The sequence below is a fragment of the Panthera tigris genome, chromosome E1 (assembly GCF_018350195.1).
Source record: "Panthera tigris isolate Pti1 chromosome E1, P.tigris_Pti1_mat1.1, whole genome shotgun sequence".
NCBI classification, from domain to species: Eukaryota; Metazoa; Chordata; class Mammalia; order Carnivora; family Felidae; genus Panthera; species Panthera tigris.
Window position 1 is genome coordinate 28,891,126 of NC_056673.1, and position 24,940 is coordinate 28,916,065.

Below are 24,940 nucleotides of genomic sequence, written 5' to 3' on the forward strand. Positions count from 1 at the left end.
TCACCTGTGTGTGTGTAGGGGGTGGGGTGGGGTCGTTTACCAAAGTGGATTCAGGTTTGGGTGGGACATGATGAGGCCATTGGAACTGAATGAATACGATCAAAATAAACAAACAAACTCTCGACTGAGCACAAGGAAAGATGACATTTCGGACTACCAGGTGAAGGTAAAAGAAAAGTGACCCACTGCTAGTGAAGTTATCTAGGAGTCGGCAGGGACCTCCCCTGGGGGGGTCACCTGAGCCCTGCTCACCTCAGACCCAGGGCGAATTAAGGCAAAGGCGGGCAGGCTGGCCCCGAGGAGTTGGCTGAGGTGGGTGCAGAGCTCACGGCCCCCCCGGACCTCCTACCCTGACACCATAGCCCTGACAGATGCGAGTTGCCAACCTGAGCAAAATCGAAGCTGTTTCCCACCCCCACGGCCCTCAGCAGGTGCTTCCGCCTCAGGAAGCTCCCCCAGTACGTCATAACATGGAAGGGAAAAAAGAAAAAACAAAGCTGTGAAGCTAGACCAAAATGAAAGGCAAAATAGGGCCTTCCATAGGATGCCTAATCCCTGGACCAAGCCTGACAGCCAGCCTCTGGGGAGCAGAGGCCTCGTTTCCTACCCTTTTCCAACCACCTGCCAGGGGCAGCAGAGTACCAAGCTCAAGGTCGGTACTCCGCAGACCCCCTGAGCCAGCTTCTTCCTATAAGAGAATGCGCCTGAACTTGTGACGCCCTCCAACAGCTGAGGCTGCTTGCTCGGGAGGCTGAAGGAGCATCCCTGTCCCGCTGGAAGGAGCTGGCATGGGTGGGGCAGGGTTGCAGGAGCAGGTGAAGGTAGAACAGGGCGGTCAGCCGTCCGTGATCATCTGCTGGCCTAGGCTGATGCGCAAACCCAGAAGAGTCTGGGCAGCCCCTTCCCCATATCTGCCAAAATGCCACCGAGGGCCACTACAACAGGTAAATAATTGGCCATCCCACCAGGCTCGGAGTCCAGATTATCTTCTAGGAGGAGGGAGGGGACAGTCCTTACAGGCCAAACCACACTGAAAGAAAGAGAGGTAGAGATCCTCCTTCCCCCATCTTGTAACCCTGCTCCAGGTCCAAAGGGGGGATGGAGGTGAGGGGCTGGGCTACCCTGTCTACACGGGGGCAGGTGTCTTCCAGCCCAGGTGGTGGTCTGACTTTAGCAGGCACGGGCTGGTCGTCGCCCTGGGGCTTACCCCAGGCCCCTGACCCCCAGGCAGCACTGTGGGGTGCCCTGTATCTTCCTGGCTGAGCCTGCACCCTTGGGGGCAGGCACCTCGGAGTTGAGGATTTACTCCTTGCACTAACCTAGGCTGGTGTGGGGCAGGTGGTCTGGGAGCACACTCCTGAATAGAATTCACTAACAGTGCAGCGATGAGCATGGCTGACCTCGAATGGCCCCTGGGAGACTTGGCTCCCGATGGAAATGGCTACAAATAAAACACCACTGATCCTGGAAAAAAAAGTGTGGTTGGAGATGGCTCTGGAATTTGGGGTTAGGAGTTAGGGGGAGGATGGATGGGACTCCTGCCTGGCTCTCGGGGGTGGGAGGGGGGGGCGCGTGAGAGGGTGGGGGTGGCAGGGGGGGCAGAGACCATGGGGAGACCGCTCTCAGACTCACAAAGAACCCCATGCTGCCCTTTAAACTTGCCATGACGTCAAGGAGAATGGGGGTGGGGAGAGAGGCAGGGTTAATTTCGGGTTAAAGTTTAGTTTCATAATCCAAGTTATAATAAAGAAAGAAACTGAACGGAGAAAACAACCAACAACACTCAAAAATCTCGAGGTTTCTTTTTGTGGTTCCCCCCGCCCCCCACTAGGCACAGGTAGGACAGAGGCTCATTTGTAATGATACCAAAAAGCACTCAAGTTAAAAAACCAAACAGAACAGGGAGACGCGAGGCAGCGGCGCGCCCCGCCCCCAGGGCAGGGGGCACCAAGGAACACGGGCCAGAGGGCAGGTGGGGCTGCTGGAGGCCCGCTAGGGCAGGCAGAGGCTGAGGACGGGCGCCCAGCTCTCCGGCTAACTGACCCTCAGCAGCCCCCAGACAATTCCCGGCCCCTCCAAACAAATCTCCAATGGGTGATTTCAGGGAGTGGATCCTTTGTAGCTCGAGGCAGTGCCAGTTTGCATGGAACGGATTTGTACTGATGTTCCTAAAGGGCCTCCATGTGCCAGTCTCTTATCACTGAGGGTTTGGGTTTTTGGCATTTGCCCTCTGGGCTTTTAACGCCCCACTTCCTGGCACCCCACCAGCACCTCCCTCCCCCCACCCTCCTCAGAGCCCAGTCAAATAATTGCTTCCCTGGGTGCTCCAGTGCCCTGTCCAAGGGGTGTTGGGCTGGGGGGTGGGGGTGGGGCCGCAAACCATGGCTACTGAGTCCAGGAGGAGCAAGGGCCTCTCAGTGGCTGGGGAGTGGAGGCCAGGAGGCCTTGCCGGGGGCCCAGCACACAGCAGAAGCCCCATGTGCTTAGGAAGGTGGGGGGGCATCTGGGGGAGAGGGCATCCTTGACACACCCCAGCTCCAGCCTGACCCACCGTGCTGCTGGGAAAACGTTCTCACCTCACTTGAGGGGCTCTAAGACCTCCTCAAAGTTTGGGCTTGGAGACTAAAGGACCGGGGCAATTTTATGCAAGAGACAATCCCATTGCCCTCGGCAGGTAGGGTCTAGGAGCTCTCTGGTCTCTGCTACGAGGAGAGTCCGGGATGCGATAGGGGGCTTCAGGAAATCGCTTCATTCCACTGAGGTCAGCCCCACTTCCAGGCTTCGGGGACTCGGGCTTTAGCCCAATCAAGCAAGGCCATCTGCCAGGTGCAGCAGGGGCCCTGAGGCCAGGAGCACGCCCGTGGGCCCTGAGCTTCCCTCTCACAAGCTAGAGCTTCTCTGGCGGGGTCAGAGGCTCCTGGAAGGGAGCCCCTGTGAAGCAGCAGTGAAAGCTGAGGAGGGAAATGACCAACAGGTGCCCTGAAGCTGGCTGTCAGGGGAACGGGCCGTCCAAAGTCAAAAAGAAGTTAACTGGTCTTTTTTCAAAGAGCGAATCACGGTCCACCTTTGGTGTGCAGTCCTGAGACTGACCCCCACGGGGAGCTGCCCTGGGTGGCAGGGCCTGGCCCGCGCCCCCCTGTCCCCACCCTCCGGGCTGTGGTGACAGTAGTGGACAGACGCAGCCACACAGATCCAACAGGGCCTTTACCTTCCCCCGCACACTGGGGCATGCCTGGGAGCGCCTGTCCCACACACCTCCCTACCTGATCCTCTTGCCGCTGCCACGGCCGCCGCCGCCACTGGTCCGTAAGCCGCTGCCGGGAAGCCTGGCGGGGAGAGAGGAGCCGGAGTAAAGGAGAGACCTCGGAAAGGGCCCTGCACAGACCGGGCTCACAGGCCGCGCTCACCCCCCCTTCCCGAAGACGGGAGTGCAAAGGGATCTCCTCGGGACAGCTCTCAGGAGGGACCCGGGTCAGTGGCTCTCGGGCTTCTGGCAGGCACAGTGCCTTTAGGTGTTTTTGATTCCTACACATTTGGCACCCCAGAAACCAGTTCTAAAAGGAACACGGAAATAATTGGAGAGGATTGGGAGGAACTTCTCTTGCGAGTGGGGTGGGGTCCCTGCTGCCCCCCGCACCGATCGAGGGGAGTCTCCCAGGGTGTGTCCAGAGCAGGGCCACGCATGGCCCGGGGATCCCGGGAGTGGTCGGGACCGAGCCTCTTGGCAGAACAGGCACCTGGGCCAGGAGGTCGCTGAACCCATCTGCTCTCCTAAGGCTCTGCCTGCCTGCTGGGCTTAGTTCCGGACTAGCTCACGCTAGCAGGCCAGGGGGCCAGGTGTGCTGGGAGTCCCAGCTGACTGTGTACACAGGAAGGCAGCTGTAGGAGGGAGTCGGGGGCTGCAGGGACCTACGTGGGGTGAGCCCTGCGGCTCTGTCTCTCAATTTCAACCTCCTGAGGCACATTATGGGGATTTCGATCCGGCTCTTCTGTCTGAGCTCTGTGTCCCGATCAAGTCAGCAGTGAAGGGTCTCCTCGGGAACTCCAACAAGTGTGTGAAGTGTGTGTGCAATCTAGTAACACCCCCGGGAGCAAGGGTGTCGCAGAATGGGACTAAAGGTGAGAAGGGACGAGGTGACCCAGTGGGGCCGCAGAAGGCCCAGGGGAAGGAAGAGGTGGGTGAGGCCCCTCCCCTGGGCCTCTCTTGGCCATGAGCACAGACACACACAGCCACACACGGGGACACACACAGATACACTTACGCGCACATGAAACAAACACCCTCTGCCGTCCAAGCAGACTTATGGAGGCCCCATTTCAACTTTTGGAGGCCTGATTTCAAGACCCACTGCCAATGATGGTGGTTTTAAATGATGCGCCAAGAGCCAGCAGCAAACAACACACAGCCCGACAGCGGCTCTGCTTTAGCCACAGCAGCTTCCAGACATGGAATCGCTACGGGACAGAGTGGGGGACACATGCACCACGGAGGGCGGGGAGCCGGGGAGGAAAGAAAGGAAAGAAACAGAGCCGTCCCCCAAACACAGCGAACTAGAAGCCCACTAAACTCTAAGACTATTGTCCTAGCTACACGGAACTACTGGGGAGGAAAGAAGTTCAAAAGGGAACAAGCTAGTCTAAAAAGGTCAGGCTAAGCTACTCAAAACGTCAATGAAAAAAGACATACTTGCATTTAAATATGGTAATAGGGCTGTTGAGGGGGGAAAAAGAAAGATCCAGGTGAAATAAAGGTACGAGGTCATCCCTGGCTGCTGGAATGGGTCTCCCAGCTCCCCTGAAGGCCACATGTGTGCCTGGAGGCTGCCCCCCACCCTCCGCCCACGGAGGGTGGCACTGACCCCTGCCACCTGAGACCAACGAAGGGACTCCCCCACCAAGTCCTCTCCCCATTTCTTCCAAGCAGGATCTAGATTTCTCGAAATGTGGGTGGTGGTGCAAAGTGCTGAGGGAAAATAAGGAAGAGGTCAAGTTATTTCTCCCTATCCCAACCTCCGCACACCAGGCCCTGGCTGCAGGCACACAGCAGGACTCGGGGGACCCTGAAGGAGAAGGAAGCCGGCCGTGGAGAGAAGGAAGGTCAAGTTATTCTTTTGCACTCCTCACCCGTACTTGAAACGGAAGGTTTCCCTGGAAGCATGAAAAGGTGCGGTGGGGGGAAGGGCGGGGGACAGAACTGGGGGAGGCGAGTTTAGTCAATAAAAAGACATTTAACAAAAGGTCTATTTTCTGGAGTCGAGCGCATTTTTGACCAAAAAAAAAAAAAAAAAAAAAAAGACTCAGAGAAAAAGGAAGGAAAAAAAAAAACTTATCCAAGAAAGGAAATCCATTATCCTTAATCTCAGATAAAGGTTTCTGCTGGAGACTGAGCACCAGACACCGCTAAGGGCTGGAATTTAATCTCAACCATCAAACGGGGTAGGCAGACTGACAGGTGTGAGAAGAGGGGCAGGGGAGGAGAGCTGCCCAGGCCGCCCCCCACTCCGGAGAGGCCTGCAGCTCTCACAGCACCCCCACCCCCACACGGCACCTGGGACCCCAGGGCCACAGCCCCACCACCCAGCCCTGCCTCCTTGGGAATCTGTCCCGGACCACTTCCCCAGCTCCCTGCCATCCCCCTCCTGTCCTGTTAAGCTGTTCAGCCTCACTGGTCACCCCGAATATATTCTTCAGATGACCTGGCAGATAAGCCCCTGATGCTATTACCAGGGAGCGGGGGACAATGGGCTCTCCTTGTGGCTGGGCTTGTGGGGGATGTGCAGACACGGATCTAAGAAAAGGTGTGTGTGTGTGTGTGTGTGTGTGTGTGTGTGTGTGTGTTGGGATGGGGCTGCCCCAGGCCAAAGAAGCATGGGGACCCTGGCCTAAAGCTGTCCCTGTGGAGGACAGCCTGTCTCTAGGACAGCAAGATGTGCCTGAGGACCAGGAGGCCCTAGCACGGACCCGGGTGGGAATGAGCTCTCCTGGGCTGGGCTTGGAAGAGCTGGGGGTGCAGGGCCTCGCAGACTTGCCTTGTGATCCTGTTTTCAGCATTTCCCCCAAGGCCCTGAGGAGCCAGAGGTCACCTGTGGCAGCCTACGTGCCTGGGAAACCTCTCATTTTATTTCTGAAGGGAGAGGAGTTCTGGGCTGTCAAGCAGAGAACTGCTCCCATGGCAGGCACTTGGGGTAAGACCTTGGGGAATTAGGCAGCAGGTCTGGCGGGGCTCAGGCTTCTTGGGGGGGCCGAGGCCCAAGCAAAGATATGGCACAGCCCCCGGTCCATGAGCGCCCATGGCTGCCCTAGCACCCCACTCACCACCCAGAATGGGAGATGACCATCCCTTCTCTGCTGCTGGGAATGTGGGGAGGGGCTTCCTCCTCAGCAGAGCCTGCCTGGCCAATGCACGAAGGGAGCAACCAGGCTTCTTGTGAAGCAGGTTAGCACAAGTCTTGGATTCAAATCCTGACTCAGCCATTTACTAGCATAACCTCTTGGCAACCTTTGACTTTGGGCAAGTTGCTTAACCCTTCTGTGCCTTGATGTCCCCATCTGTAAAGGGGGCGATGATGTCAGTGCAGGATTAACATACACAAAATGTTCAGATGAATGCCTGCAGGGAGTCAGTTTAAATGAATGTTAGCTGCCATGTTGCTGAGGCCTGTCCAGCCATCAGCCCTGCCTCTAAGGCAGACTGCCTCTCCCCCTGCCACCGCCCGGAGGGCTCTGCCACTTTCTCCATGACGAGCCACATGGTTAGATGGTCAGATGCACACAGGAGGCTGGAATTCTTCATACTGTCCCAGCTTCATAATGCCATTTCAGTGGAGCTAACCTTCCCTAGTTCAAAATCAGAGTATGCATTACTGTTCAGCTCTGACAAGGACTGGGCCAAAGAGGGCAGCCGGGACCCTCCTGCTCGAATACTTCCCACTTCTTAGTAGTGAATCAGGCAGAAAAGAGAAAAATGTTTTGTTGATAAAATCTCAGGGCCTGCGAGCTTAGGCGGCCCATCTGGGTGAACTTGGGTATCAGGAATGTGGTCTGCTCCTCCTGATGGTACAAAAGAGTAAAATGTTAATGGTGGAACTCAGGGCTGGGCAGGTGCCACGCCTTAGTTAACGACAGTCACACCCAAAGACCCAAGGTTGCTAGTCTGGAGTTCCTCGGCCCCTCTAACGGGGTAACAGAAGGATCACGGTGCTTGGTGTCAACGCCTCCGACACCCCCCTGGCCTTGCCTTGCTGTTGTAACTTGGGGATGGTGCTTCACTTCTCTGGGCCCGAAGTAATCAATTCGTGTCTACTGCAAGGAGGGGAGACCAGAATGGCCTGTAACGTTCCCTCACCTCCGACCCCACATGGACCTGTCTTCTGATGTAAGAGGATGACGAACCTGGAAAGCGGTGGCCCTGGGGCTGGTGCGAACACACCTCTGAGGTTACTAACTCATCTAAGTAAAAGCTGTCGCCATCCCACTGACACTGAACAAGACGCTTTTCTGGACGTTTCAGAGCCGTGAGAAACTTTATGGCAAATTAGAAGCGAACGGCGCTTCTGACTTTTTTTTGAGAATTATGTGACGCCACGCCGACTTTTTACTGCTTCTGTGGCACTTACCGGGTTCTGCCTTACCTAAGCACAGTTATTTTTACGTGCACACCCCATTTCTCTCGCTGGGTGACAAATTCTTCTAGGGTGGGGACTGAGTCACATGTCCCACTTAAGACCTAGCCCAGAGTCTGCCCCAGAGAAGGTTCTTGTGGAACAGCAGCTGCTGATGGTCAGGAAGGATGCTCTGAAGTGGTGAATGAGAGCCAGGGCTGGGAGTCACTGCCCTGGGGAAACTACAACCGCAAGGCAGTGCCACCTGAACATTTAGTGGCCTCTCCTCACGTGATCCTCCACCCCAGGGGTGGCTAACTCAGATGCCCACAGGAGTGGGGGCCAGGAGCAGAATTAACCAGCAGAAGGTGCCGGACTGCAGCCACTGGGAGAGAGGACCCTGCTCTCTCACGTGCGGACCCTCACCCCTGTTGCCCATTGGACCACCTGGGGAGCCTTAACAAATGCTGAGTCCCGGGCCCCACCTCCGGAGATTCTGATCTATCTGGTTTAGGGGTACAGCCCGGACAGTGGACCTTTAAGTGCTTCCCAGGTGATCCCAGTATACAGCCAAGGGCAAGAACCTTCTGTTTAAAGGCTTTCAAAAATTTCAAAAAGTGAGGGGTGCCTGGGTGGCTCAGTCGGTAGAGCATCTGACTCTTGATTTCAGCTCAGGCCATGATCCCAGGGTTGTGGGGTCGAGCCTCACGTCCGGCTCTGCGTGGAGACTGCTTAAGATCTTCTCTCTCTCTCTCTCTCTCCTGCCCCTCTCCCCTGCTCACGCTCTCTAAAATTAAAAAAAAAAAAAAAAAAAACTCCAAAAGTTAAATTGTGGTGCACATCTGCACAGTCTATCACTCCGCTTCCTTGTGGAAGGAAAGGTCCTCCTGATAGTACAATGAATCTAACTCTTGTGACCCTCTCTTGTGAGACCCACCGCGGGGCCTCCATTCAGAGCAGTGGGGCTCTGGCCTGGCTGCGGGAGCCTGCACGACACACGGAGAATCAGGTGCGACCCACATCTCTAGCCTTCCAGGGGCTTCCAGGGGCTTCTGACGCACGGGGGAGGCAGAGAATCCCTGATTTAGAGGAAGCCTTGGAGTGTCCTTGGCTTTTAGTAAACACTGAAAGGGGGCCGCTGTTGTCGGCCACAGGGTATCAGGGAATTCATGTCTTTCTTTGCATCCTCTCCCCTGCCCGGTACGAAAAGGTGCCAGCCTGGGTGTGGACTGCCGGCGATATGGTCCTGGCACAGTCACTCCTTATTTCTGTGACCTTGGATGAGTCAGTGGGCCTCTGTGCCTCTCACAGAAAGAGGAGCTGAGAAAATTCGGAGTTTCCTTATGGCTCCAACAGGCTGTGATTTCATGAAACACTCTCTTGCGATGCACATAGCCATCCCGAATTGTCCATCATGAGATGAATTTTCCCTGTGCTGTGTTGGCTTAAAGCACTCTCCACCCCTTCCCCAGCATGTCCTGTACCTCCAACCACCAGCATTTTCTAGAGATGGTTCAAACATTCCTGGCCAAACTCAGTGTTGCTTGATAGAATCCAAACACTCAAAAATAAGCAACCCAAAGAAGAAATTGTCACCCAGAATGTCGGAAACACGTCCTAAAACAGTTTAGAAAACCATCTGTCATCTGACTGGCCCAGGGCCCTCCCCACCTCCCGGGCAGGCCTGTCTGGTGAGTGACAGGGCTGGTTCATTTAAAGGAAATCCAGAGCTTTGTGCAGAGAGAGAGAGAGACAGAGTGGCGGCTGCGAGGGGGCGAGGGTGGAAAAGGGATGGAAAAAGGGTGGATGGTGTACTTTTGGAGGAGGACGACTCTGGGAATTCAGATCGGAACAGAGGGTCTGAAAAAGAGGGGGCAACTGATATCCAAAGGGACACATTTACATGATCAAACTGTAAAATTTTGCTTTGAAGAAAGCTTATGATACGTGTCCATTGAAAAACAGAAAAAAACAAAACCCCAAGTTCCTGGCATTTAAAATAGGAATCTGATTTCCACATACCTTTTTAGGAGCGAGACTGACATTCCCCAAGGACACCGACAGTGCCATTCTCCTGAGACAACCCCACCCCCCATGCCAAGAGAGGGGTGGAGCGCCTACTGGGGCAGAGGTGCTGGAGACGGTGTGGGGTCTCATCCTCAGTCAGGAAAATGACCGTCATTTGGGACCTGGCTAAGGTCCCTCTGGAGAGGAAGGCAGAGGGGCCGATGAGAAGGCCAGGCCTGCCTGCCTGGCTGTAGGGAGGGGAAGGGTGTGTGGCCTGGGCTCGGGCCTAAAGGAAGTGAAAGGCTCTGGGGTCGAGCCCCAAAGGCGTTGGCACCTATGGCAGGGGGTGGCACAAAAACAGTCCCAAATAACTTTTAATGCAACTGCTGTGTCGCTTAATTTTCTCTTTAGATGTTTCAACGCGGATGAAGGGGAGGAACGCTGCACGTCAAACCTTTACGAGGTTTTATGGTCTGGTTGTCAGAGAGCCTCTGTTTGGATGAAAGGGTTCGGGGAAGCATAAAAACTGAAGTCAGGGAGCATCCTTTGGAAACGACATGAAAATTCCCAGAAGAGGCAAGCACAGACCCGGGGCGCCCGGCCAGAAGGGAAAGGTAGTGTGCCTGCGGATTCCTTCCAAATCAGAAGCGCTCAGCGGGCAAAGCAGACAGCCCGCCGTCCTCATGCCCCTGAGAACCGGCAGTGGGGCAAGGCCTGCCCCTCACCCCCCCGTGGAGCTTTGTGGCTTCTGATCTCCTTGGTGACTGATAATGGGCCCTAGTCTCAACCAAGCTCCCAGCCTGGAGTGTGGGGTGGAGGACTGTGGGAGGAGAACTGAGAACATACTTCAGGTGCTGCTTCCTTGCTGGGAGCCAGGAAGCTGAGAGCTCTATGTGGGGACTCTGGCCCAGCATCCTTCTTCCTGGGCCCTCCTACCCTCCAACAGAGAGCTGGGGCCCACAGTACCCTCACTCACCCTGAACTTCTGCAGGCAGCTATGTTAGAGCCCTCCCAGTCTCCAGACGCTTACCCTCTCCGTAAATACTTACTGAGCATCTATTACATGCCAGAAACCGTTCTAAGCACTGGGATCATAGCAGTGAACGAAACTCACGTGTTCTCTGCCCTCATGGAGCCTACAGTCACTAGCCTCTGACAAGAAAGGGGGGGGCGGGGCTCCATCTGCGGGACCACACTGCACACAAACCAGCTCCCTGGGAAGGAGAGGAAACTGGCCGATAATAAGCAGGGCCTTAGATAAAGGCTCACTCTGCCAGGGAGAAGGGAGGGATCTCTCATGGACCCGTCCAGTCTGCAGCCAGGCCCCTGTGTCCCCTTTAGGGTCTCCTCCTAGCTGAGCTCAAGCCCTGGGTGTGGCTACCCCAAATTCTGCTCGAAGAGGCGGGCAGCAATCAGAAGCGCTGGTCAGAGGCCTGCATCCAGAGTGGCTGACACATTCCACGTGCTCTGGTTCCTGGCCGTACGAGGACACTCTGTTCAACATCAGCTTACGCTCCGGCGAGACCTCAAGAGCAAGGATGGCCGCAGGGAGTTCATGCCGAAAGCAGCCCTCGCTGCTCTGTGCCAGCAGCTTGTGGTCCTGGATAACCCAGGGCTCCCCACTTGCCCACAGAAGGAACACCTGCCTGTCTCTCTCAGACCGAGACCAAGATCTTCAGGTGAAGGGATTCCGGACCGTGGCCTCTAATGACACATCGGCAACTATTCTGAGTTTCTCCTTTCACGAGGGAGAGTTCTCTCTCCCCCCACTCCTTGTAAACACTGCAATTTCTGCTTAGGAGATGCTCCCCCACCTACCCCCAATGGGTGTCGGGACAAACCACTGGTCTCACTATTGATCCTTCTAGAGCTGGCTATTCAGATGGCTTTTCACACTTCTTCTTGTTCCCCAAATTTCAGATGCTGAGCCAAAAAAATCCTGCTTCCTCCCCACAGGGTCTCTCACTGATCCATTTAAATCTAAATGGCCTGGAGTCTCTATGGGCCTCCTCACCACGTTTACCTTCCCCCGCCCTCCGCCTCCAGCTTCATTCTATATGGGCCTTTGCAATGGCTCTGCCACAGCACGGTTCCAAACACCCACGCCGATGGCACCCACCTCTCTGGACCAGGGCAGGAAACACTCAAGCCTTGAGCACCCTGAGACTTTGGGCTGGAAGACCCCAGGTCCCCATCCTGGCACCATCGGTTGCTCAGTGAGAGCACTAACATCTGTGATCTCAACTCCGCCTGCCCCCCCATGTAAAATGTAGACACCCCCCCCCCGCCCCCCACTTTTTGGTCTCCTGAGATATGAGACTTTCTGCCATCAAGTGGCAGAGCACCGCTGCATCTGGCATCACTGATGGGCGGACCATGGACGGTCAGGGAGTCTTGGGGGAAAGCCAGGGTGGTGAGGGAGGCACTCCGGGGGGCTCAGGGCAGCTGTTATTTACCAACAGGTACAGAAATATTTCACATTTTTAACAGTCAGTATGGCCTACCACTGCATCCCAGCCCAACCCGCAAGGGCGAATGGCAGAACCTTCCCTCCGCCTGTTTCCTCGCTGATACGTGAGAGAGTCTGGTCTAAATGATGAGAAAGTAAGCGGAACACCAATGGCAAAACGGCAGCTACCACTGTAGCACTTTCCACGGCCAAGACCCCAGAAAGTCTCCCCTGGCCGGGCCCTTCCTAGAGGACCCGGGATCATCCCAATGAGCCTGACCCCCGCCCCCCTGCCAGGAAGACATCACCAGCCCCATTTAACAGAGGAAGGGCTCCGGGGTCGGAGAGCTTAAAGGAAACCGTGCAGAGTGATCAAAGCAAGGTGGCAAAGTCCCATCTCCCACACTCACCGGTTGTGACCCAAGAAAAGTTTCCTAACTGCCGTCCCGGGTCCCTTCTGCTCTGCTGTCAAGGAGGCTAACGGTGCCTCCGTGCAGGGCCTGCTGGGAAATTCAGGGAGATGATGGCACTGGGTGCTCAGCACCGTCCTCCAGCATGTGGCAAGCCATCAGCAAGCGGAATAATAACTTTTATTTCTACTTTTATTATTATTGCCCAAGGTAATAACAGTAGCGGAGCTGAGAACTCCCTCTGGAGCCTTCCTGTTCTAAAATCCTATTAATTTACATGACATTTCACATCCAAAGGGCTTTCATAGATAACATTTATAATTTGCTCGTGAGTGATAAAGGGGTGTTTTATCCAAAGCGTGAGCGCGAACTTTGGCGGGGTAATGTGACGGCAGGAGGCAAAGGGCTCTCAGGGGCTCAGGGAGAGACGGGGCCCAGCGACATCGTGACCACAGGTGTGGACGTGGATCCCAGAGCTCTGTTGCCCTTGTCATCAGCCGGACTGGCTGCCCTCTTGCCCTCGGGCTTGTCCGGCCCCTCCCAGCTCCTCTAGGAAGGGTGGTCTAGAGGAGCCTCTCTGGGTCATTCCATCTGACTGGAACCCTGCCCGCTTCTCTGCCCCCAACAAGTGCCGTACAGAGGCAACAGCACGTCTCTCTGGTTCACCACCACGTCCCAGGCATCTAGGGCAGGGCCTGTGACTTGACATGTGATTAAGAGCTATGTGATGAATACGCAAAAGATGGGTAGGTGGAGGAGGGGCGGATAGGCACAAGGGGGCTGGGGAAGGGCTGCTCCTAGCCCTGCCTGAACCCTAGCCTGTTCAAGACTGGTATCAGAGGTCAGAGGAAGAAAGCCTGGAGTGGCCTCAAACATGTACCATTAAGAGAGCTGCAAGGCTGGAAAACCAGGGCTGCCCTAGGGCCAGCAAGACACCTCCTGAGGCTCAGAGCAGGGCAGTGGGTGGAGGGGCGGAGGGGCGGGGGGGGGGGGGGCGGGGGAAGCGGGAGGTGTTAGCAGGCTGTGTTCTCCTCAGAAGCAGCCAGACCTAGCGTGCCCAGGCCCACTAGGTGGGTTCAACGGTACCCACAAAGGCCTTGACCGGGAACAGCCTCCTAAGACAAGGGCGGGGACTGCATCCCTGGCCCTCAAATTCATTCCCTGGATCTGGGAAGAAGTGGCATCAGCTTCCCGATGACAAAGTCTTTTGTCCAGCGGGCCTGGCCAGGTAATGGCACAGCCTCGACCCAGATGGGGCCCACAGAATGAACAGAGGCAGGAATGCAAGGAAGGAACGCGTATGATGCTTTGGTGCCTTTACACCTGCTGGATGTGGAAAACCCTTCCCTCAGCTGCCTGCTGAAATTCTATTTGACTTCAAAACGCAGTTCAGATATCACCCCTTCCTGAGAGCCTCCCAAGCCAAGCCAAGGACTCCGTCCCCTGTACTCACTCTGCACACCAGTCAGACTGCACTGGAACACACCTGGCCCCATGTGGGATGTCCTCCAGGCTTGGCCCTCCTTGCTCGCTTGCTTAACATCCCTGTGCCCGGAGAGGACCCAGCCCGGGGCAGGCTCTGATGACCCTTTCCAGAACACTGCAGAAAACGTGCTCTTGTCCTGCCCTCACACCTGAAGGCACAGGGAGGAGAGGTAGTGACCCCATGGGCTGGGATCCCTCAGGGGCAGGGAATCCAGGTTGACCCGCATTCTGGGCAGGGCTCCCCTCCATTTCTTCGGCCTGGGGAGGAGGAGGGCATGGGGGCCACACCTCTGCCTTCTGGTCTCTCCTTGGCTGTCCTCGGGAGGACATGAGCTGCCCATCCCTCAGGCCGGGCACTGCCACCTGCCAATAATTTCGCTCAATATATATATATATTTTTTGTGCGGGCACCTGGGTGGCTCAGTCAGTTAAGTGTCCGACTTCAGCTCAGGTCATGGGAGTTTGAGCCCTGCATTGGGGTCTGTACTGACAGCTCAGAGCCTGGAGCCTGCTTCGGATTCTGTGACTCCCTCTCTCTCTCTGCCCCTCCCCTGCTCATGCTCGGTCTCTCTCTCTCAAAAGTACACATTAAATAAAATACTTTGTTGTTCTTTTGCAGGCTTTACACATGCTTTAGCTGATAGAAATTTAAGTGGCAGGCTTTCACATGCTTTAGCTGATAGAAATTAAAACCGAAGGGCTTGAAGAAAGCTGACTATGGTCCTGCTGACAGGCTGACCGGGGACTTTGTGAGCCTGGTGGTACAGGTGCTCCAGGAGGCGGGAGAGGGGAGTGAGGATGGCCATCGGGGGTAGATGGCATCAGATAGGCATGGCGCTCAACCCCCGGGAGGAGGAGGTCCGAAGCCACATCCGCAGCCTCCCTCACGCTGCCCCAGCCTCTGGCAGGGTCCCCTCCTTGGATATGACCCTACCCTCTTCCCAAGCGCTAGATATGCCTGATCCCAGTGCCCCTCTTAGCAACTTGTGAGGAAAGGGAGCAGGGCAAGGATCAAGAGACCCATTTGACAGATGGGGAAACTGAGGCCGAGAGGAGGCCTTACTCTCCCAGCAGGCCTGGAGTGAGCACAGCATTCCGGGCTTTCGCATGGGGAGCTCAGCGCTCGAGTAGTTGTATTTCCCTTCATTTATGCAGAAGAGCGTCAAGAGGCACGGAAAGCTGATCGAAAGTGAAACCCGCAATTCCTGTCAATTCAGATCGCTCCAATTCATTTCTGCAAACATTTATTAAGTGCCTATTAGGCACTGCGCTCTGCTTTCATCTGGGAATAGCGTCAGCAACCGGTTCTCCATGCGGAGGGCGGGGTGCGTGCCGGTAAGGCCCACACACGGCCCCGACGGCCCTCACGCCAGGATTTGGGGTGTGCGCTGGCACTTGACCTCTCCGTCTTTCAGAGCGGCAGACAGGCCTTCCTGACTACACCTGCCCTCCACTGTCAAACAAGAGGGTAAGGGCCACGTGGTGCAGGAGGTGCTGGCTTGTGATTTAAGATCGGCCCGGGGATCCAGGCTGGGAAGGGGGGAATCCCTGGAGGCGATGTGTGAGGGCCGCAGGGCTGTGCAGATCGGGGTGGGTGATGAACAGACGTGCGCGGGCTGCTGTGTCAGGAGGGGCCTTCTTGACAAGGGAGCGTTTGTCTACAGAACTGCGGGTGCCCGGGTGCACGGGTCAGAGGTTACGTCCGCGTACCTGGGCGGCCAATCATCTCGTCTTAGCGTTTCAAGATCGGCTCCCAGCAGCGAGGAGCCAGCTGTGGCTCACCGGGTGGGCCCCGTTCTGGAACCCAACGGGAAGCCACGAGCCAGGCAGTGCTGGCGGAGCCTGGGGACCCACCAGATCGGGGGTCCACCAGGGTTCCCGTGCTGGGGGCACGAGAGCCTTACTGGGGCAGAGGTGTGAAGAGAGAGGCCCTGCCGCACGTCAGTGGGAGAACAGCGCTGAGGTTTAAATGGACACCCAGGTGAGGGGTCCTCCGAGCCTCTGGTTCTACAATTCCAGCACAGCAAGCCAGGAGCTGCCTCCCCCGGCAAGGTGGCAGAGGCCGGGGAGGAGGGCCTTGCTCTTTCCCCTTGAAAAACCTGAACTCGGCAGAGACCAAGGCAGGATTACAAGTGCAGGTTATCACCTCTCCCCAGTGGGGTCAGAAGGAAGGGGTGGACAGAAGGGAGCACTTGCTCCCCGCACTGGCCCAGGCTACCAATCGAGGCACGATCCTAGGCCTTTGACGGGGCAGCCACGGGCACTTCTGAACACTTGACGAAACGTCCTAAACCAGACAGAAGCGACAAGGTTGGGTGTGAGCCGCTTTAGGAAGCGGCCCGTTCCCCACGGTCAAGGCCCGCTCTCCTCAGTCATCCGGCTTATGGCAAACTCCTTCCCCTCCCGAGCACTTGGGCTCTCTTCACTCTGCTTTCTACCACCAGGCCACGCCCTTCCGGACAAGACAGACCACTCAGCCTTTGTCTTCGCTCAGACTAGCCAAACCTGACCGAAGCTTACCTGGCAGCTGCCCCTACTGACCGTGGGCTACAGAGGCTTGTCCTCCAGAAGGGACATGATGTCCTGGAGCTCCCGCACCTCTCCTCGGACCACACCCACCTCCCTCTGTGTGAAACAGAACAGCCATCTTCCAGAGTGACCGAAAATCACCCAGCACCCGAGAACCATCATTAGAGAAATAAGGAAGGCAAAATGCGTGGCGAGTGGGCATGGGTCCCAGATCCAGCAACCGCGCAGGCATCACTTATCAGTCATAGCCCCTCTTTCTTTCTGTTGAGCTAGGACTTGGCCTCAACATCACTCTTAGGCCGGTGCTCCAGGAGGCCGGTACCCATCAGTCAACATCGGCACGCGAGAGGAATCCTGTTTTCTGTTGCTGGAGAGATCCAAGCACAAGCTGGGACTTCCAGAACCAGAGTCCCAGGGTGACCCCATGCACTGCCTGGCTGTTCCCACTGAGCCTGGCCGGTCCCCCCCCCCCCCCCTATTGCTGATGGACCCCTGCAGGGCCACCAGCCCGCCTGAGGCAGGGAAAGGAACGGAGCCAAGAGATAGTGAGGCAGAGGGGAGGAAAGAAGAGAGGAAGTGAAGGTGCAGGAGGAAGGGAACAGAACTGACCCTTGTGGTTTCTCCACGGGTCCCCCACCTCTCTGATTCACCTTGGAAATCTAATCACATTACTCCTCTACTTAAAATCCTGCAAGCGTTTTCACTTGCTTTCGGGATCAAATCTAAATTCCTGAATCTGACTCACAAACCTACCGTGACTCAATCCTGCCTCTCTCTTTAGTCCTGTCTCCCCTCCCCCACCCAAGATACCCCCTACAAGCTGCTCATACACCGAAATCTGTATAATCTGTGGGACCTGAACTGCTTCCTCTTTCAGGTTTGTGGCAGAGATTGCTAAGTATTCTGTATTATTCCATTATTATTATTATTATTATCCTGTATGTATTCCACTTTTCTTCCTCAGTACCCTGTTTTTAGCTGGCATGTGGTTACCTGAAATAAAGGCATTTCTGAGGTTCCCTTGCAGCTAAAACTAGTCATATGAATGAAATCTGATCAGTGGGATCTAAGCGGAGTGCCACACTTAACTTCTGAGAAGTATTAAAGGGAAGAGATGTGTTCTTCTGGGACAAGTATATAATGGCTGGAGCTTGGGCAACCTTCTTAGACTATGAGGTAGAGTTTTATGTTGAAGAGAATAGAACGTGAAGAGTGGCCTCTAATACTGTGAAGCCACATCCAGGCTTCTTTTACATGGGAGAAACAAATTCTTACTTTGTTTCGGTCATTATTACTTTGTGTTTTCATTCTTTCTTAAAACTACCTGGTTCAGTGTCTAAGCATGTCATTTCTCTGCCCGGGATATACTTCCTTTCCTTCTCTCCCTAGTGAATTTTGTGTGACTTTGCGAGACGACCCAGTTCGGACGTCATCTTCTCTAAAGGGCCTTTCCTGACAGTCCCCTAGGCTGGACAAGCAGCCACCCATTGTCTCCTTGTAGCAAAGAGAGATTCCCTCTTTATAGCTAAGCACCTGTGTCATGATGTCCAATGGCCCTGACGACTGGTTCTCTCTCCATCAGCGGGACTATGAGCATTTTCAAGGAGTGAGCCTCATTCACGTCCAGACCTGGTACCTAATCTAGTACCTGCCAATGTGCAGATGGGGAGGAACTGAAACTGCAGGGTTGGGGTGTGAGGGTGGGCAAGAAGTCCCAGAAATTCTCTGGCTTTACTCGGGGATCTTATATCATTTCTTTCACTGACAAGCAGATCCACCAATGGGCAGCTCCACTGAGGTTGACAAGGAAGACAAAACCACTCTGGAGAGTGACAAAAGAACACGATTTCTAAACCTTCTAACTGCACAGCATTTACCACTTTACAGGGCACGTTCCCAGATACACGTTATCCTAGTTCATTCTAACAACCTAACTAGGCTCTGTTATCATCCCGGGGGCTTAAAGGGCTAAATCACTTGCTTAAGGTCACATGGCAACCACATGGCCAAGTAGGACCTGGAAATGAGGTCCCTGTAGCGTCACGTCTCCAACCCACACTGTCCAGGGGAGTTAGGAGAGCAAACCATGTGCAAAGCACACATAGGCCGGTGTGCACGAGCATGTGCACGAGCTTACACACACCTGGGGCACAGATGGGAGGGGCTCCAGATGTTCCAGTGACATTTTCTCTCGAGGGCAGGAGTGATGGCAGAGGAAGGGCCGCGGGGGCTAACCGTGCAGCTGCTGCATGCAGAGTGCGTGCACATGGTCTGCCACTCCGCTCAAGGACAGGACCGCCTCGAACAAATGCAGGGGACGTGGGGAAGCAGGGAGGGCTGGCGACAGGCAGCAGCCAGGGGGGAGTCCACATGCTCTCAGAAACTGCACTGGGCTGTCATTGGTACCAGTTATTCCATGCATTCACCTCCCCCGGAGCGAGAACAGGACACTGTCAGGCTAAGAGACAGCAGCACACAGCACGTCCGTGATAAACAATTTATTTTTCTACCTCAGTTGCTTACAGGGGGAGAAAAATAAAACGTCATTAGGGAGAAGCACAGATGAACTATTTACAGAGATGAAGAAAATTCACAATGGCCGTAACGTCTGCGAGGCAAGCATACTAGGACAAGTTCACCAAAGCAAAGCAATTCATAGCAAAACAAAATAAGGGGGGGGGGGGAGGGGGAGGAGCCGTACAGCTATGTTTAAAAAAAAAATAGCACTCGTGAAAAAGCCTGCAGGAAAATCAAAGGAGGCTAACCAATTATTACATCAAGCATCTTTAATGAGACGAGCAAAACCACACAGGTTGGGTCTCAAGGACAGTGACATTCAAACAGATGGATCTGCTCACATCAAAAACATCCAGTGGAAACACGTGGGTGGGTCACTTCTCACAAACTATGCGCATAAACAAAGGGGTGGCTCTTGAGGGTCCTGCTGCGCTGTACTTCATCAGTCCAAGAGAGTGGGGGCATTTTAGTTCAAATGCAGAGGTGGAGGGGATCAGGATCACAGGAAAAGCAAGCCCTTCTGGGGGGGGGTGACCATCAGGGGTGCCAGTCAGATCAGGGAGACCCTCTGTGTTCTGTCCCCTCCTACATCAGTGGGCCAAAGGGCCGTGATGCCACCAGGGAATTCAAAGCCAGGGTGGACAGGGAGGAGAGGGTGGGGGTGCTGGGGAAGGCCCCTCCTTCCTGTGCCCACGGTGCCCGAGACACGGCAGCACCCAGGTGACTCTGCTGTCCCTTCTCAGGGACAGGTGTACTTATGTTATTGGCAATAGCCACTGATGGACTGGCTCCCAAAGACAAAAACAACCAGATAATGCTGGTTTTTCAGATACAGTTTTCCTTCCAGATTCAGTTTTCTACACATTAGTATTTACAGGAACAGGGTGTGTGTGTGTGTGTGTGTGTGTGTGCTCACTTTTGGCACTGTCCACTATAGGACATAGGTGCTCCAAGTCACATATCCCCAACTCCTGTGGGCCATCCGCACTAAAAGCCCACCCCGTGGAATGTCCCAAGAAGCCTATTTGGTCAATATTTAAAGTAAGTTGATGCCTGTTTCCTGGACTCCCCTGAGGAGGCTCTACAAAGTTTGTGAGAAGCTTCCTTCTGGTCCCGTTACATTCCAGGTGAGGGTGGGAGGTTGGGGTAGGTGGGGAGAATGTTCACACTGGGTACAAGAAGCAAAATGCCAGGGGACCGCACAAGAAAAAAAAAAATTTCTTTTTAAACTGAGTGAGGCAGTGAGGACATGAGTCTTTTCCAAGAATTAAAAAAGAGAAAAAGAACATTGGTTCAAGCGGGCAGCTAGGACAGTCTCGGCGGGCACGGACCGTGGCTGGGCTGGCCCCGGCCGGGACTGTGTCCTCTGTCTAGTAATGGTAGCAAACCCCGCTTTGTTATGCCTCTCTTAAGAGCTAGTTGATAAAAATTATGTCTTGTGAAATCGGCAAATAGTCTGCAAAGTGAAATAAGAACAGAAATTAACAGATTACATGGAAACCAGAGTCCAGGGGGCGGGGGGAAAGAGAGGAAACGAGGGAGGTCGCCGATGAGGACCATCATTCTTTGAGCCCCAGTACTGATCCTCAGGGGACGGGGACGGGGTGCACGCGGTGGACACTGGGCCTGGGAAGAGGGAGCCGCTTCCACAGTGGTTGGTCACCACTTGATCTTTCTAGAGAACTCCTCCTCACTCTAACAATTACCCATACGTGTCCAGCCCTCTTTGCCAGCATCTCACTCACTTTCACAGAATCCTGAGGGTGGGCAGAGGCAGGCGCCGCTCAACGCCAACCGTGCGGCCCCGGACGGTGTGCTGCCACCCAGGTCACAGAGGCAGAACGGGGCTCCGCTGAGGGACACGGGCAGCCAAGCACAGGACAGGAGGTGGGTATTCACAGACAGGGCCTGCCCAGGTGAAAAGCAGGGCCCTCTGTCCTGAGAGGGGACCCAGGGCACACGGTTGTGAACAACCTCAGGGGCTCTCTGGGACCTGGGTGTCCCTTCATCTCTCCTGGTAAGCCCTCGCACGGCCCCACAAGGATGGGTCCAGAAAGGGGCTCGGAAGGGTGCGGCGCCCCCACACATCGTGAGAGAGACTGGGGGCGGCAAATGGGGGAAGTGGCGCTTGGCAAGGACACGGACAAGAAAGATCACGAAGCAAAAACCTCAGGGCCGTCTGGTGGGGAGGGCAGTGCTGCTGTCACCGACTCACAGAGCCCCAGGGTGCGGGGAGGGGTCAACGGAGTCCACCGGAGAAGGGTGAGCGGAGGGCAGATTTGGGCTGCCCTCCTCCGGGCCGTCCCTCTGCACCCAGCCCACTCGCCAGGCCCAGTAGAACACTCCTCACAGGCACGGGGCAAGAGGCAGATGTCAGGGCATTCCAAAGCTCCCGACTCACAGACCCTGTCCCGGGGCGGAGGCTCCAGGAGGGGTCAAATTTGGTTCTCGAGGGGAGCCACCACAGGGGACTACCTAGGCTGCTGGGGAACAGCAGATGGGGCGTCTGCCCCGCGAGAGGCAGCGACTCCAGGGGGCGAGGGCAGCGGGGGCTGGACTCTGAAACCGGCCTGCCTCCTCCCAGGGTGATGTGGGCGGCCAGGCCCCGCCACGGGGTCACCTCGTCCCAGCCCGGGGCCACTCCACACACCGACCCTCCCCGACAGCAGGTGGCCTCACTCTTCATGGCCATCGGTGGTGAGGGCACACAAGAGACTTCACACCCAGGTGTGAGCTGCAAGGGTGGGGACTGGAGAGTCTCATGGCTGGGAGACAAGAGGACAGCCAAGTCCCACGGGTCAGGGAGCCTCTGGCCAGACAGATTCCTGTCCTCATCAAGTCCAGCCAACTGGGTTAAGCTACAGGAACCGGTGACTGTGACACACAGACCCTGGACAGGGTCAGTCCTAGCCCACTCCAGGTCCCTCACACCTCTGCTCTGTTCCCAAAGCCTTGGCTTCCAGTGAAGGGCTGGGCAGCTGGAAGACTATGTCATCCTACCCAGCCTTGGTCGGTCACTCTCGCCTCTCTGTGTGGCATACATGTCCGTTGAGGGCAGATCCAAGGACACAAGTCCTTTAGACAGAGGTTTACCAGACTTTTCCTGGGATGGCTCGTGAGGCAAGGGCAGGCTCTTAGACGAGACAGGGCCCTTAGCATGGGATCCACGGTCACCCCCCAAATCATTCCATGTTAGGATCCCCCAACTCTGCCTGCCTGGGACTAGGACCTCACCGAGGGGCAATGGCAACCTGCGTATGAAGGGAGGCGGGCTGAGCTAGGTGTGCAGAGCGGCACGGTGCTCCCAGTGAGTCAGGATGGGAGCCTATATGTTCCCTGGTGAGGAAGCCAGGGGAGGGAGAGGGGCATGAAAGGCTTTCCTAAAACTGCCACCAGCTTCTGGGCTGAGGAGGATGGGCAAGCAGTGAATAGGGACGTTGACCCGCCAGCTCTCCCTGGGAGGGGCAGTGAGCACATGCACATACGTGTGTGGACCATGCACCCCCCACCTGTTTCTTTATGCTCCAGAATGGCGCCATCCAGCCCAACTTTCTACGTGCTGTGCTAACGGCAGCCACCAGCCACATGTGCCTGCTGAGTAACTGAAGTGTGGCCAGGGTGAGTGAGAAACTGGAGTTTTCATTTTATTTCATTTTAATTTCAATCTAAATTATAGTAGCTGCGTGTGGTTAGTGCGATTGTACTGGACAGATGGACGCTAGAGAGAGTGTAATGCAGCAATTAAGACCCAGACCACTTGGGTCTAAATCCTAGCCCTGCTCCTTGCTGCTTATGACCCCCCTGAACAGGGTTTCCTGCCTCTCCAGGCCTCAGGGTCCCCATCTGTAGATGGGGAAAGTCTAATGGAGGTGCAGACTGGCTGTGGTGCCCACTGCCCTGCTTCAAGGGGCCCACAGGCACCCCAAAGCAGCCATCTGCTGTAGACGAGCGGGGGGGGGGGTGGGGAGGCTTCCTTAGAGCCACCCTGTGGAGGGCCCTGGCCTGATGGCCCCAGGGGACACGCTCACGGGGAAGTCTCTCCTACTCATACTCTTCCATACGGAACTTCTGCCGCTGTGTCTGCCGCCCCTGCCCCTCTCAACCCTACAATCGGAAAGATGCACAGACCCCGGGGACTATCCTGCCCAAACCCCTTGTTTACAGAAGACAGAGATGAGGCCCAGAGATGTCAGGTGATCCGCCTGTGACCAGGCAAGAGCCTAGGGCTTCTGTCGCTGAGTGAGGATCTATTACCCGTAGGGCATGTCTCCAAGTGCCCCAAATGCTTCTTGACCTCCTCTGGAGCACCCTTCCCTGCTCCAAAGCTCAGTCAGAGACGTGCAAATACTGGGTGAGACCCTCACGAACCTCTCCCCTGCCTTCCTCCCTGGCTTCCAGATGTGATCTTCTAAGGACTGTGTCCGAGCTCCCTGGGCCTCTCAGAGCTCTGGGTCCAGGCAGGATGACCAACCAGGAGTGAAACTGCTGGAAGCCCAGCCCCTGAGGGAGCCTCCCCCACCCTGGCAGAGGACCCAAGAAGACAAAGCTTGTTGCTAATGCCTTCTCTAGAAACTCTGGCTGTCCATCTCTGCACACAGACACCCCAGGTGCCCCTATATACCGTCTGTACTCCAGGTCAGGGAAAGGCTGGCTCACCCCCTCAAGGGACAAGTAAAGCCCCATAAACATTGCTTCCTTCAGCACCCTTTCCCTCACCCCTGCAAGACCGTGCCTGTCCGGGCTGCCTGCCTCAGGTGGGGGTCCCAGGTCTCCCAGCTGCATGGGAGCTGGGGAACCCTGGGCACGTGAACGGGCACCACCGTGGGCTCTGCCTCGAGTCTCTGACACCCACATGCAGGGGAGGGACCATCTACACACCCCGACTCACGACAGCGAACCCAAACCCCAACGGCACACCACAGTTACACACAGAAGGGCACAGAAGTCAGGGTCGCCAGGAAAAGCTCAAGGAAGCGGGAGTGAGGGGGAATGGAGGGAGGAAGGAAGGAAGGAAGGACGGATGTGGGTGGGTGGGAGGGAGGGAGGAAGGACATAGGAGAGGCAGAGGATGAGTCCAGTCCAGTGAGTGAGAACTTGTAATCGGCTCCAGACAAAAGAGAGTGGGTAGAGAGAGGGAGGGCTCCTGCCTCAGCTCTTTCCCCTTCCCCTAAAAGCTGCTGCTTTCAAATACCCGGCACCGAGGACACACTTTGGTTAATCAGACATCGAGCTGCATCCTGACCCTGGAGTTCAGAGGATTTGAACCTCAGCTCCTATAGGTCATTTCTTGAATGGACAGGTGTATGAGTTGTGTTCTCTCTAGGGATCCTCCCGCCTCCCCTCAAATGCAGCCCCCCCAAAGCCCTGGGAGACAAAGACACTCACCTGGGAACTGATAGCCATAGCTAGGAGCAAATCCAGGGTAGCCGCGCCCATAGGTTGCCACAAAGTTGGGATAGCCTTGAACACAGAGAGAAAGATCAGTCGTGTTAGTACAGCTGCCTCAGGTCTGGGGTGAAATCCCAGAAAGGGCCAGAATGAGGACAGCCTGAGTTATTTTCCTGCACAAAATGATTTGTCTCCCGTGAGGGTCTTTACCCAGCCAGGGCTTGGGTCACCTCTCTACTGTGGCTGGGGGCACCGCTGTCAGCCTGCTGGTAATTAACCTGTATTTGGGCAGAGAGACCCCCAAAGCCCACGCACTTTCTGGAACCTGCAGAGTAAATGCCACGCGTTAGCGCCAAACACGGGGCCTACGCCTGGCTCTGACATTTGGAGAGCTTACCCTGAATGTACTTTACCTTAAAGCTATTGACAGTAGGAGATTAAAGTCCTTGTAATGCCTCCTCCCAAGGCAGCGGGCAGCAGTTCCAGCACCAGACAAAGCAGGAGTACTTGGGGGGTGAGAGTTTAGGGGCAAAACTCAGGGCTGACCCTGTGCC

General features: G+C 55.7%; 1 protein-coding gene across 5 annotated transcripts in view; it reads right to left on the reverse strand.

Moving 5' to 3' along the window:
* Positions 1 to 24,940, reverse strand: part of MSI2 (musashi RNA binding protein 2) — a 389,269-nt gene that overhangs the window by 24,734 nt on the left and 339,595 nt on the right. For 4 of the 5 annotated variants that reach the window (XM_042965665.1, XM_042965662.1, XM_042965663.1 and 1 more), the window contains exons 10-11: positions 24,384 to 24,458; positions 3,264 to 3,326 (exon numbers count right to left, since the gene is read on the reverse strand). In XM_042965665.1, coding sequence (XP_042821599.1) covers positions 3,264 to 3,326; positions 24,384 to 24,458 — 138 coding nt within the window. Of the gene's footprint in view, positions 1 to 3,263; positions 3,327 to 18,964; positions 20,455 to 24,383; positions 24,459 to 24,940 lie in introns of those variants that run through there. The other variant, XM_042965666.1, reaches the window with a different exon arrangement.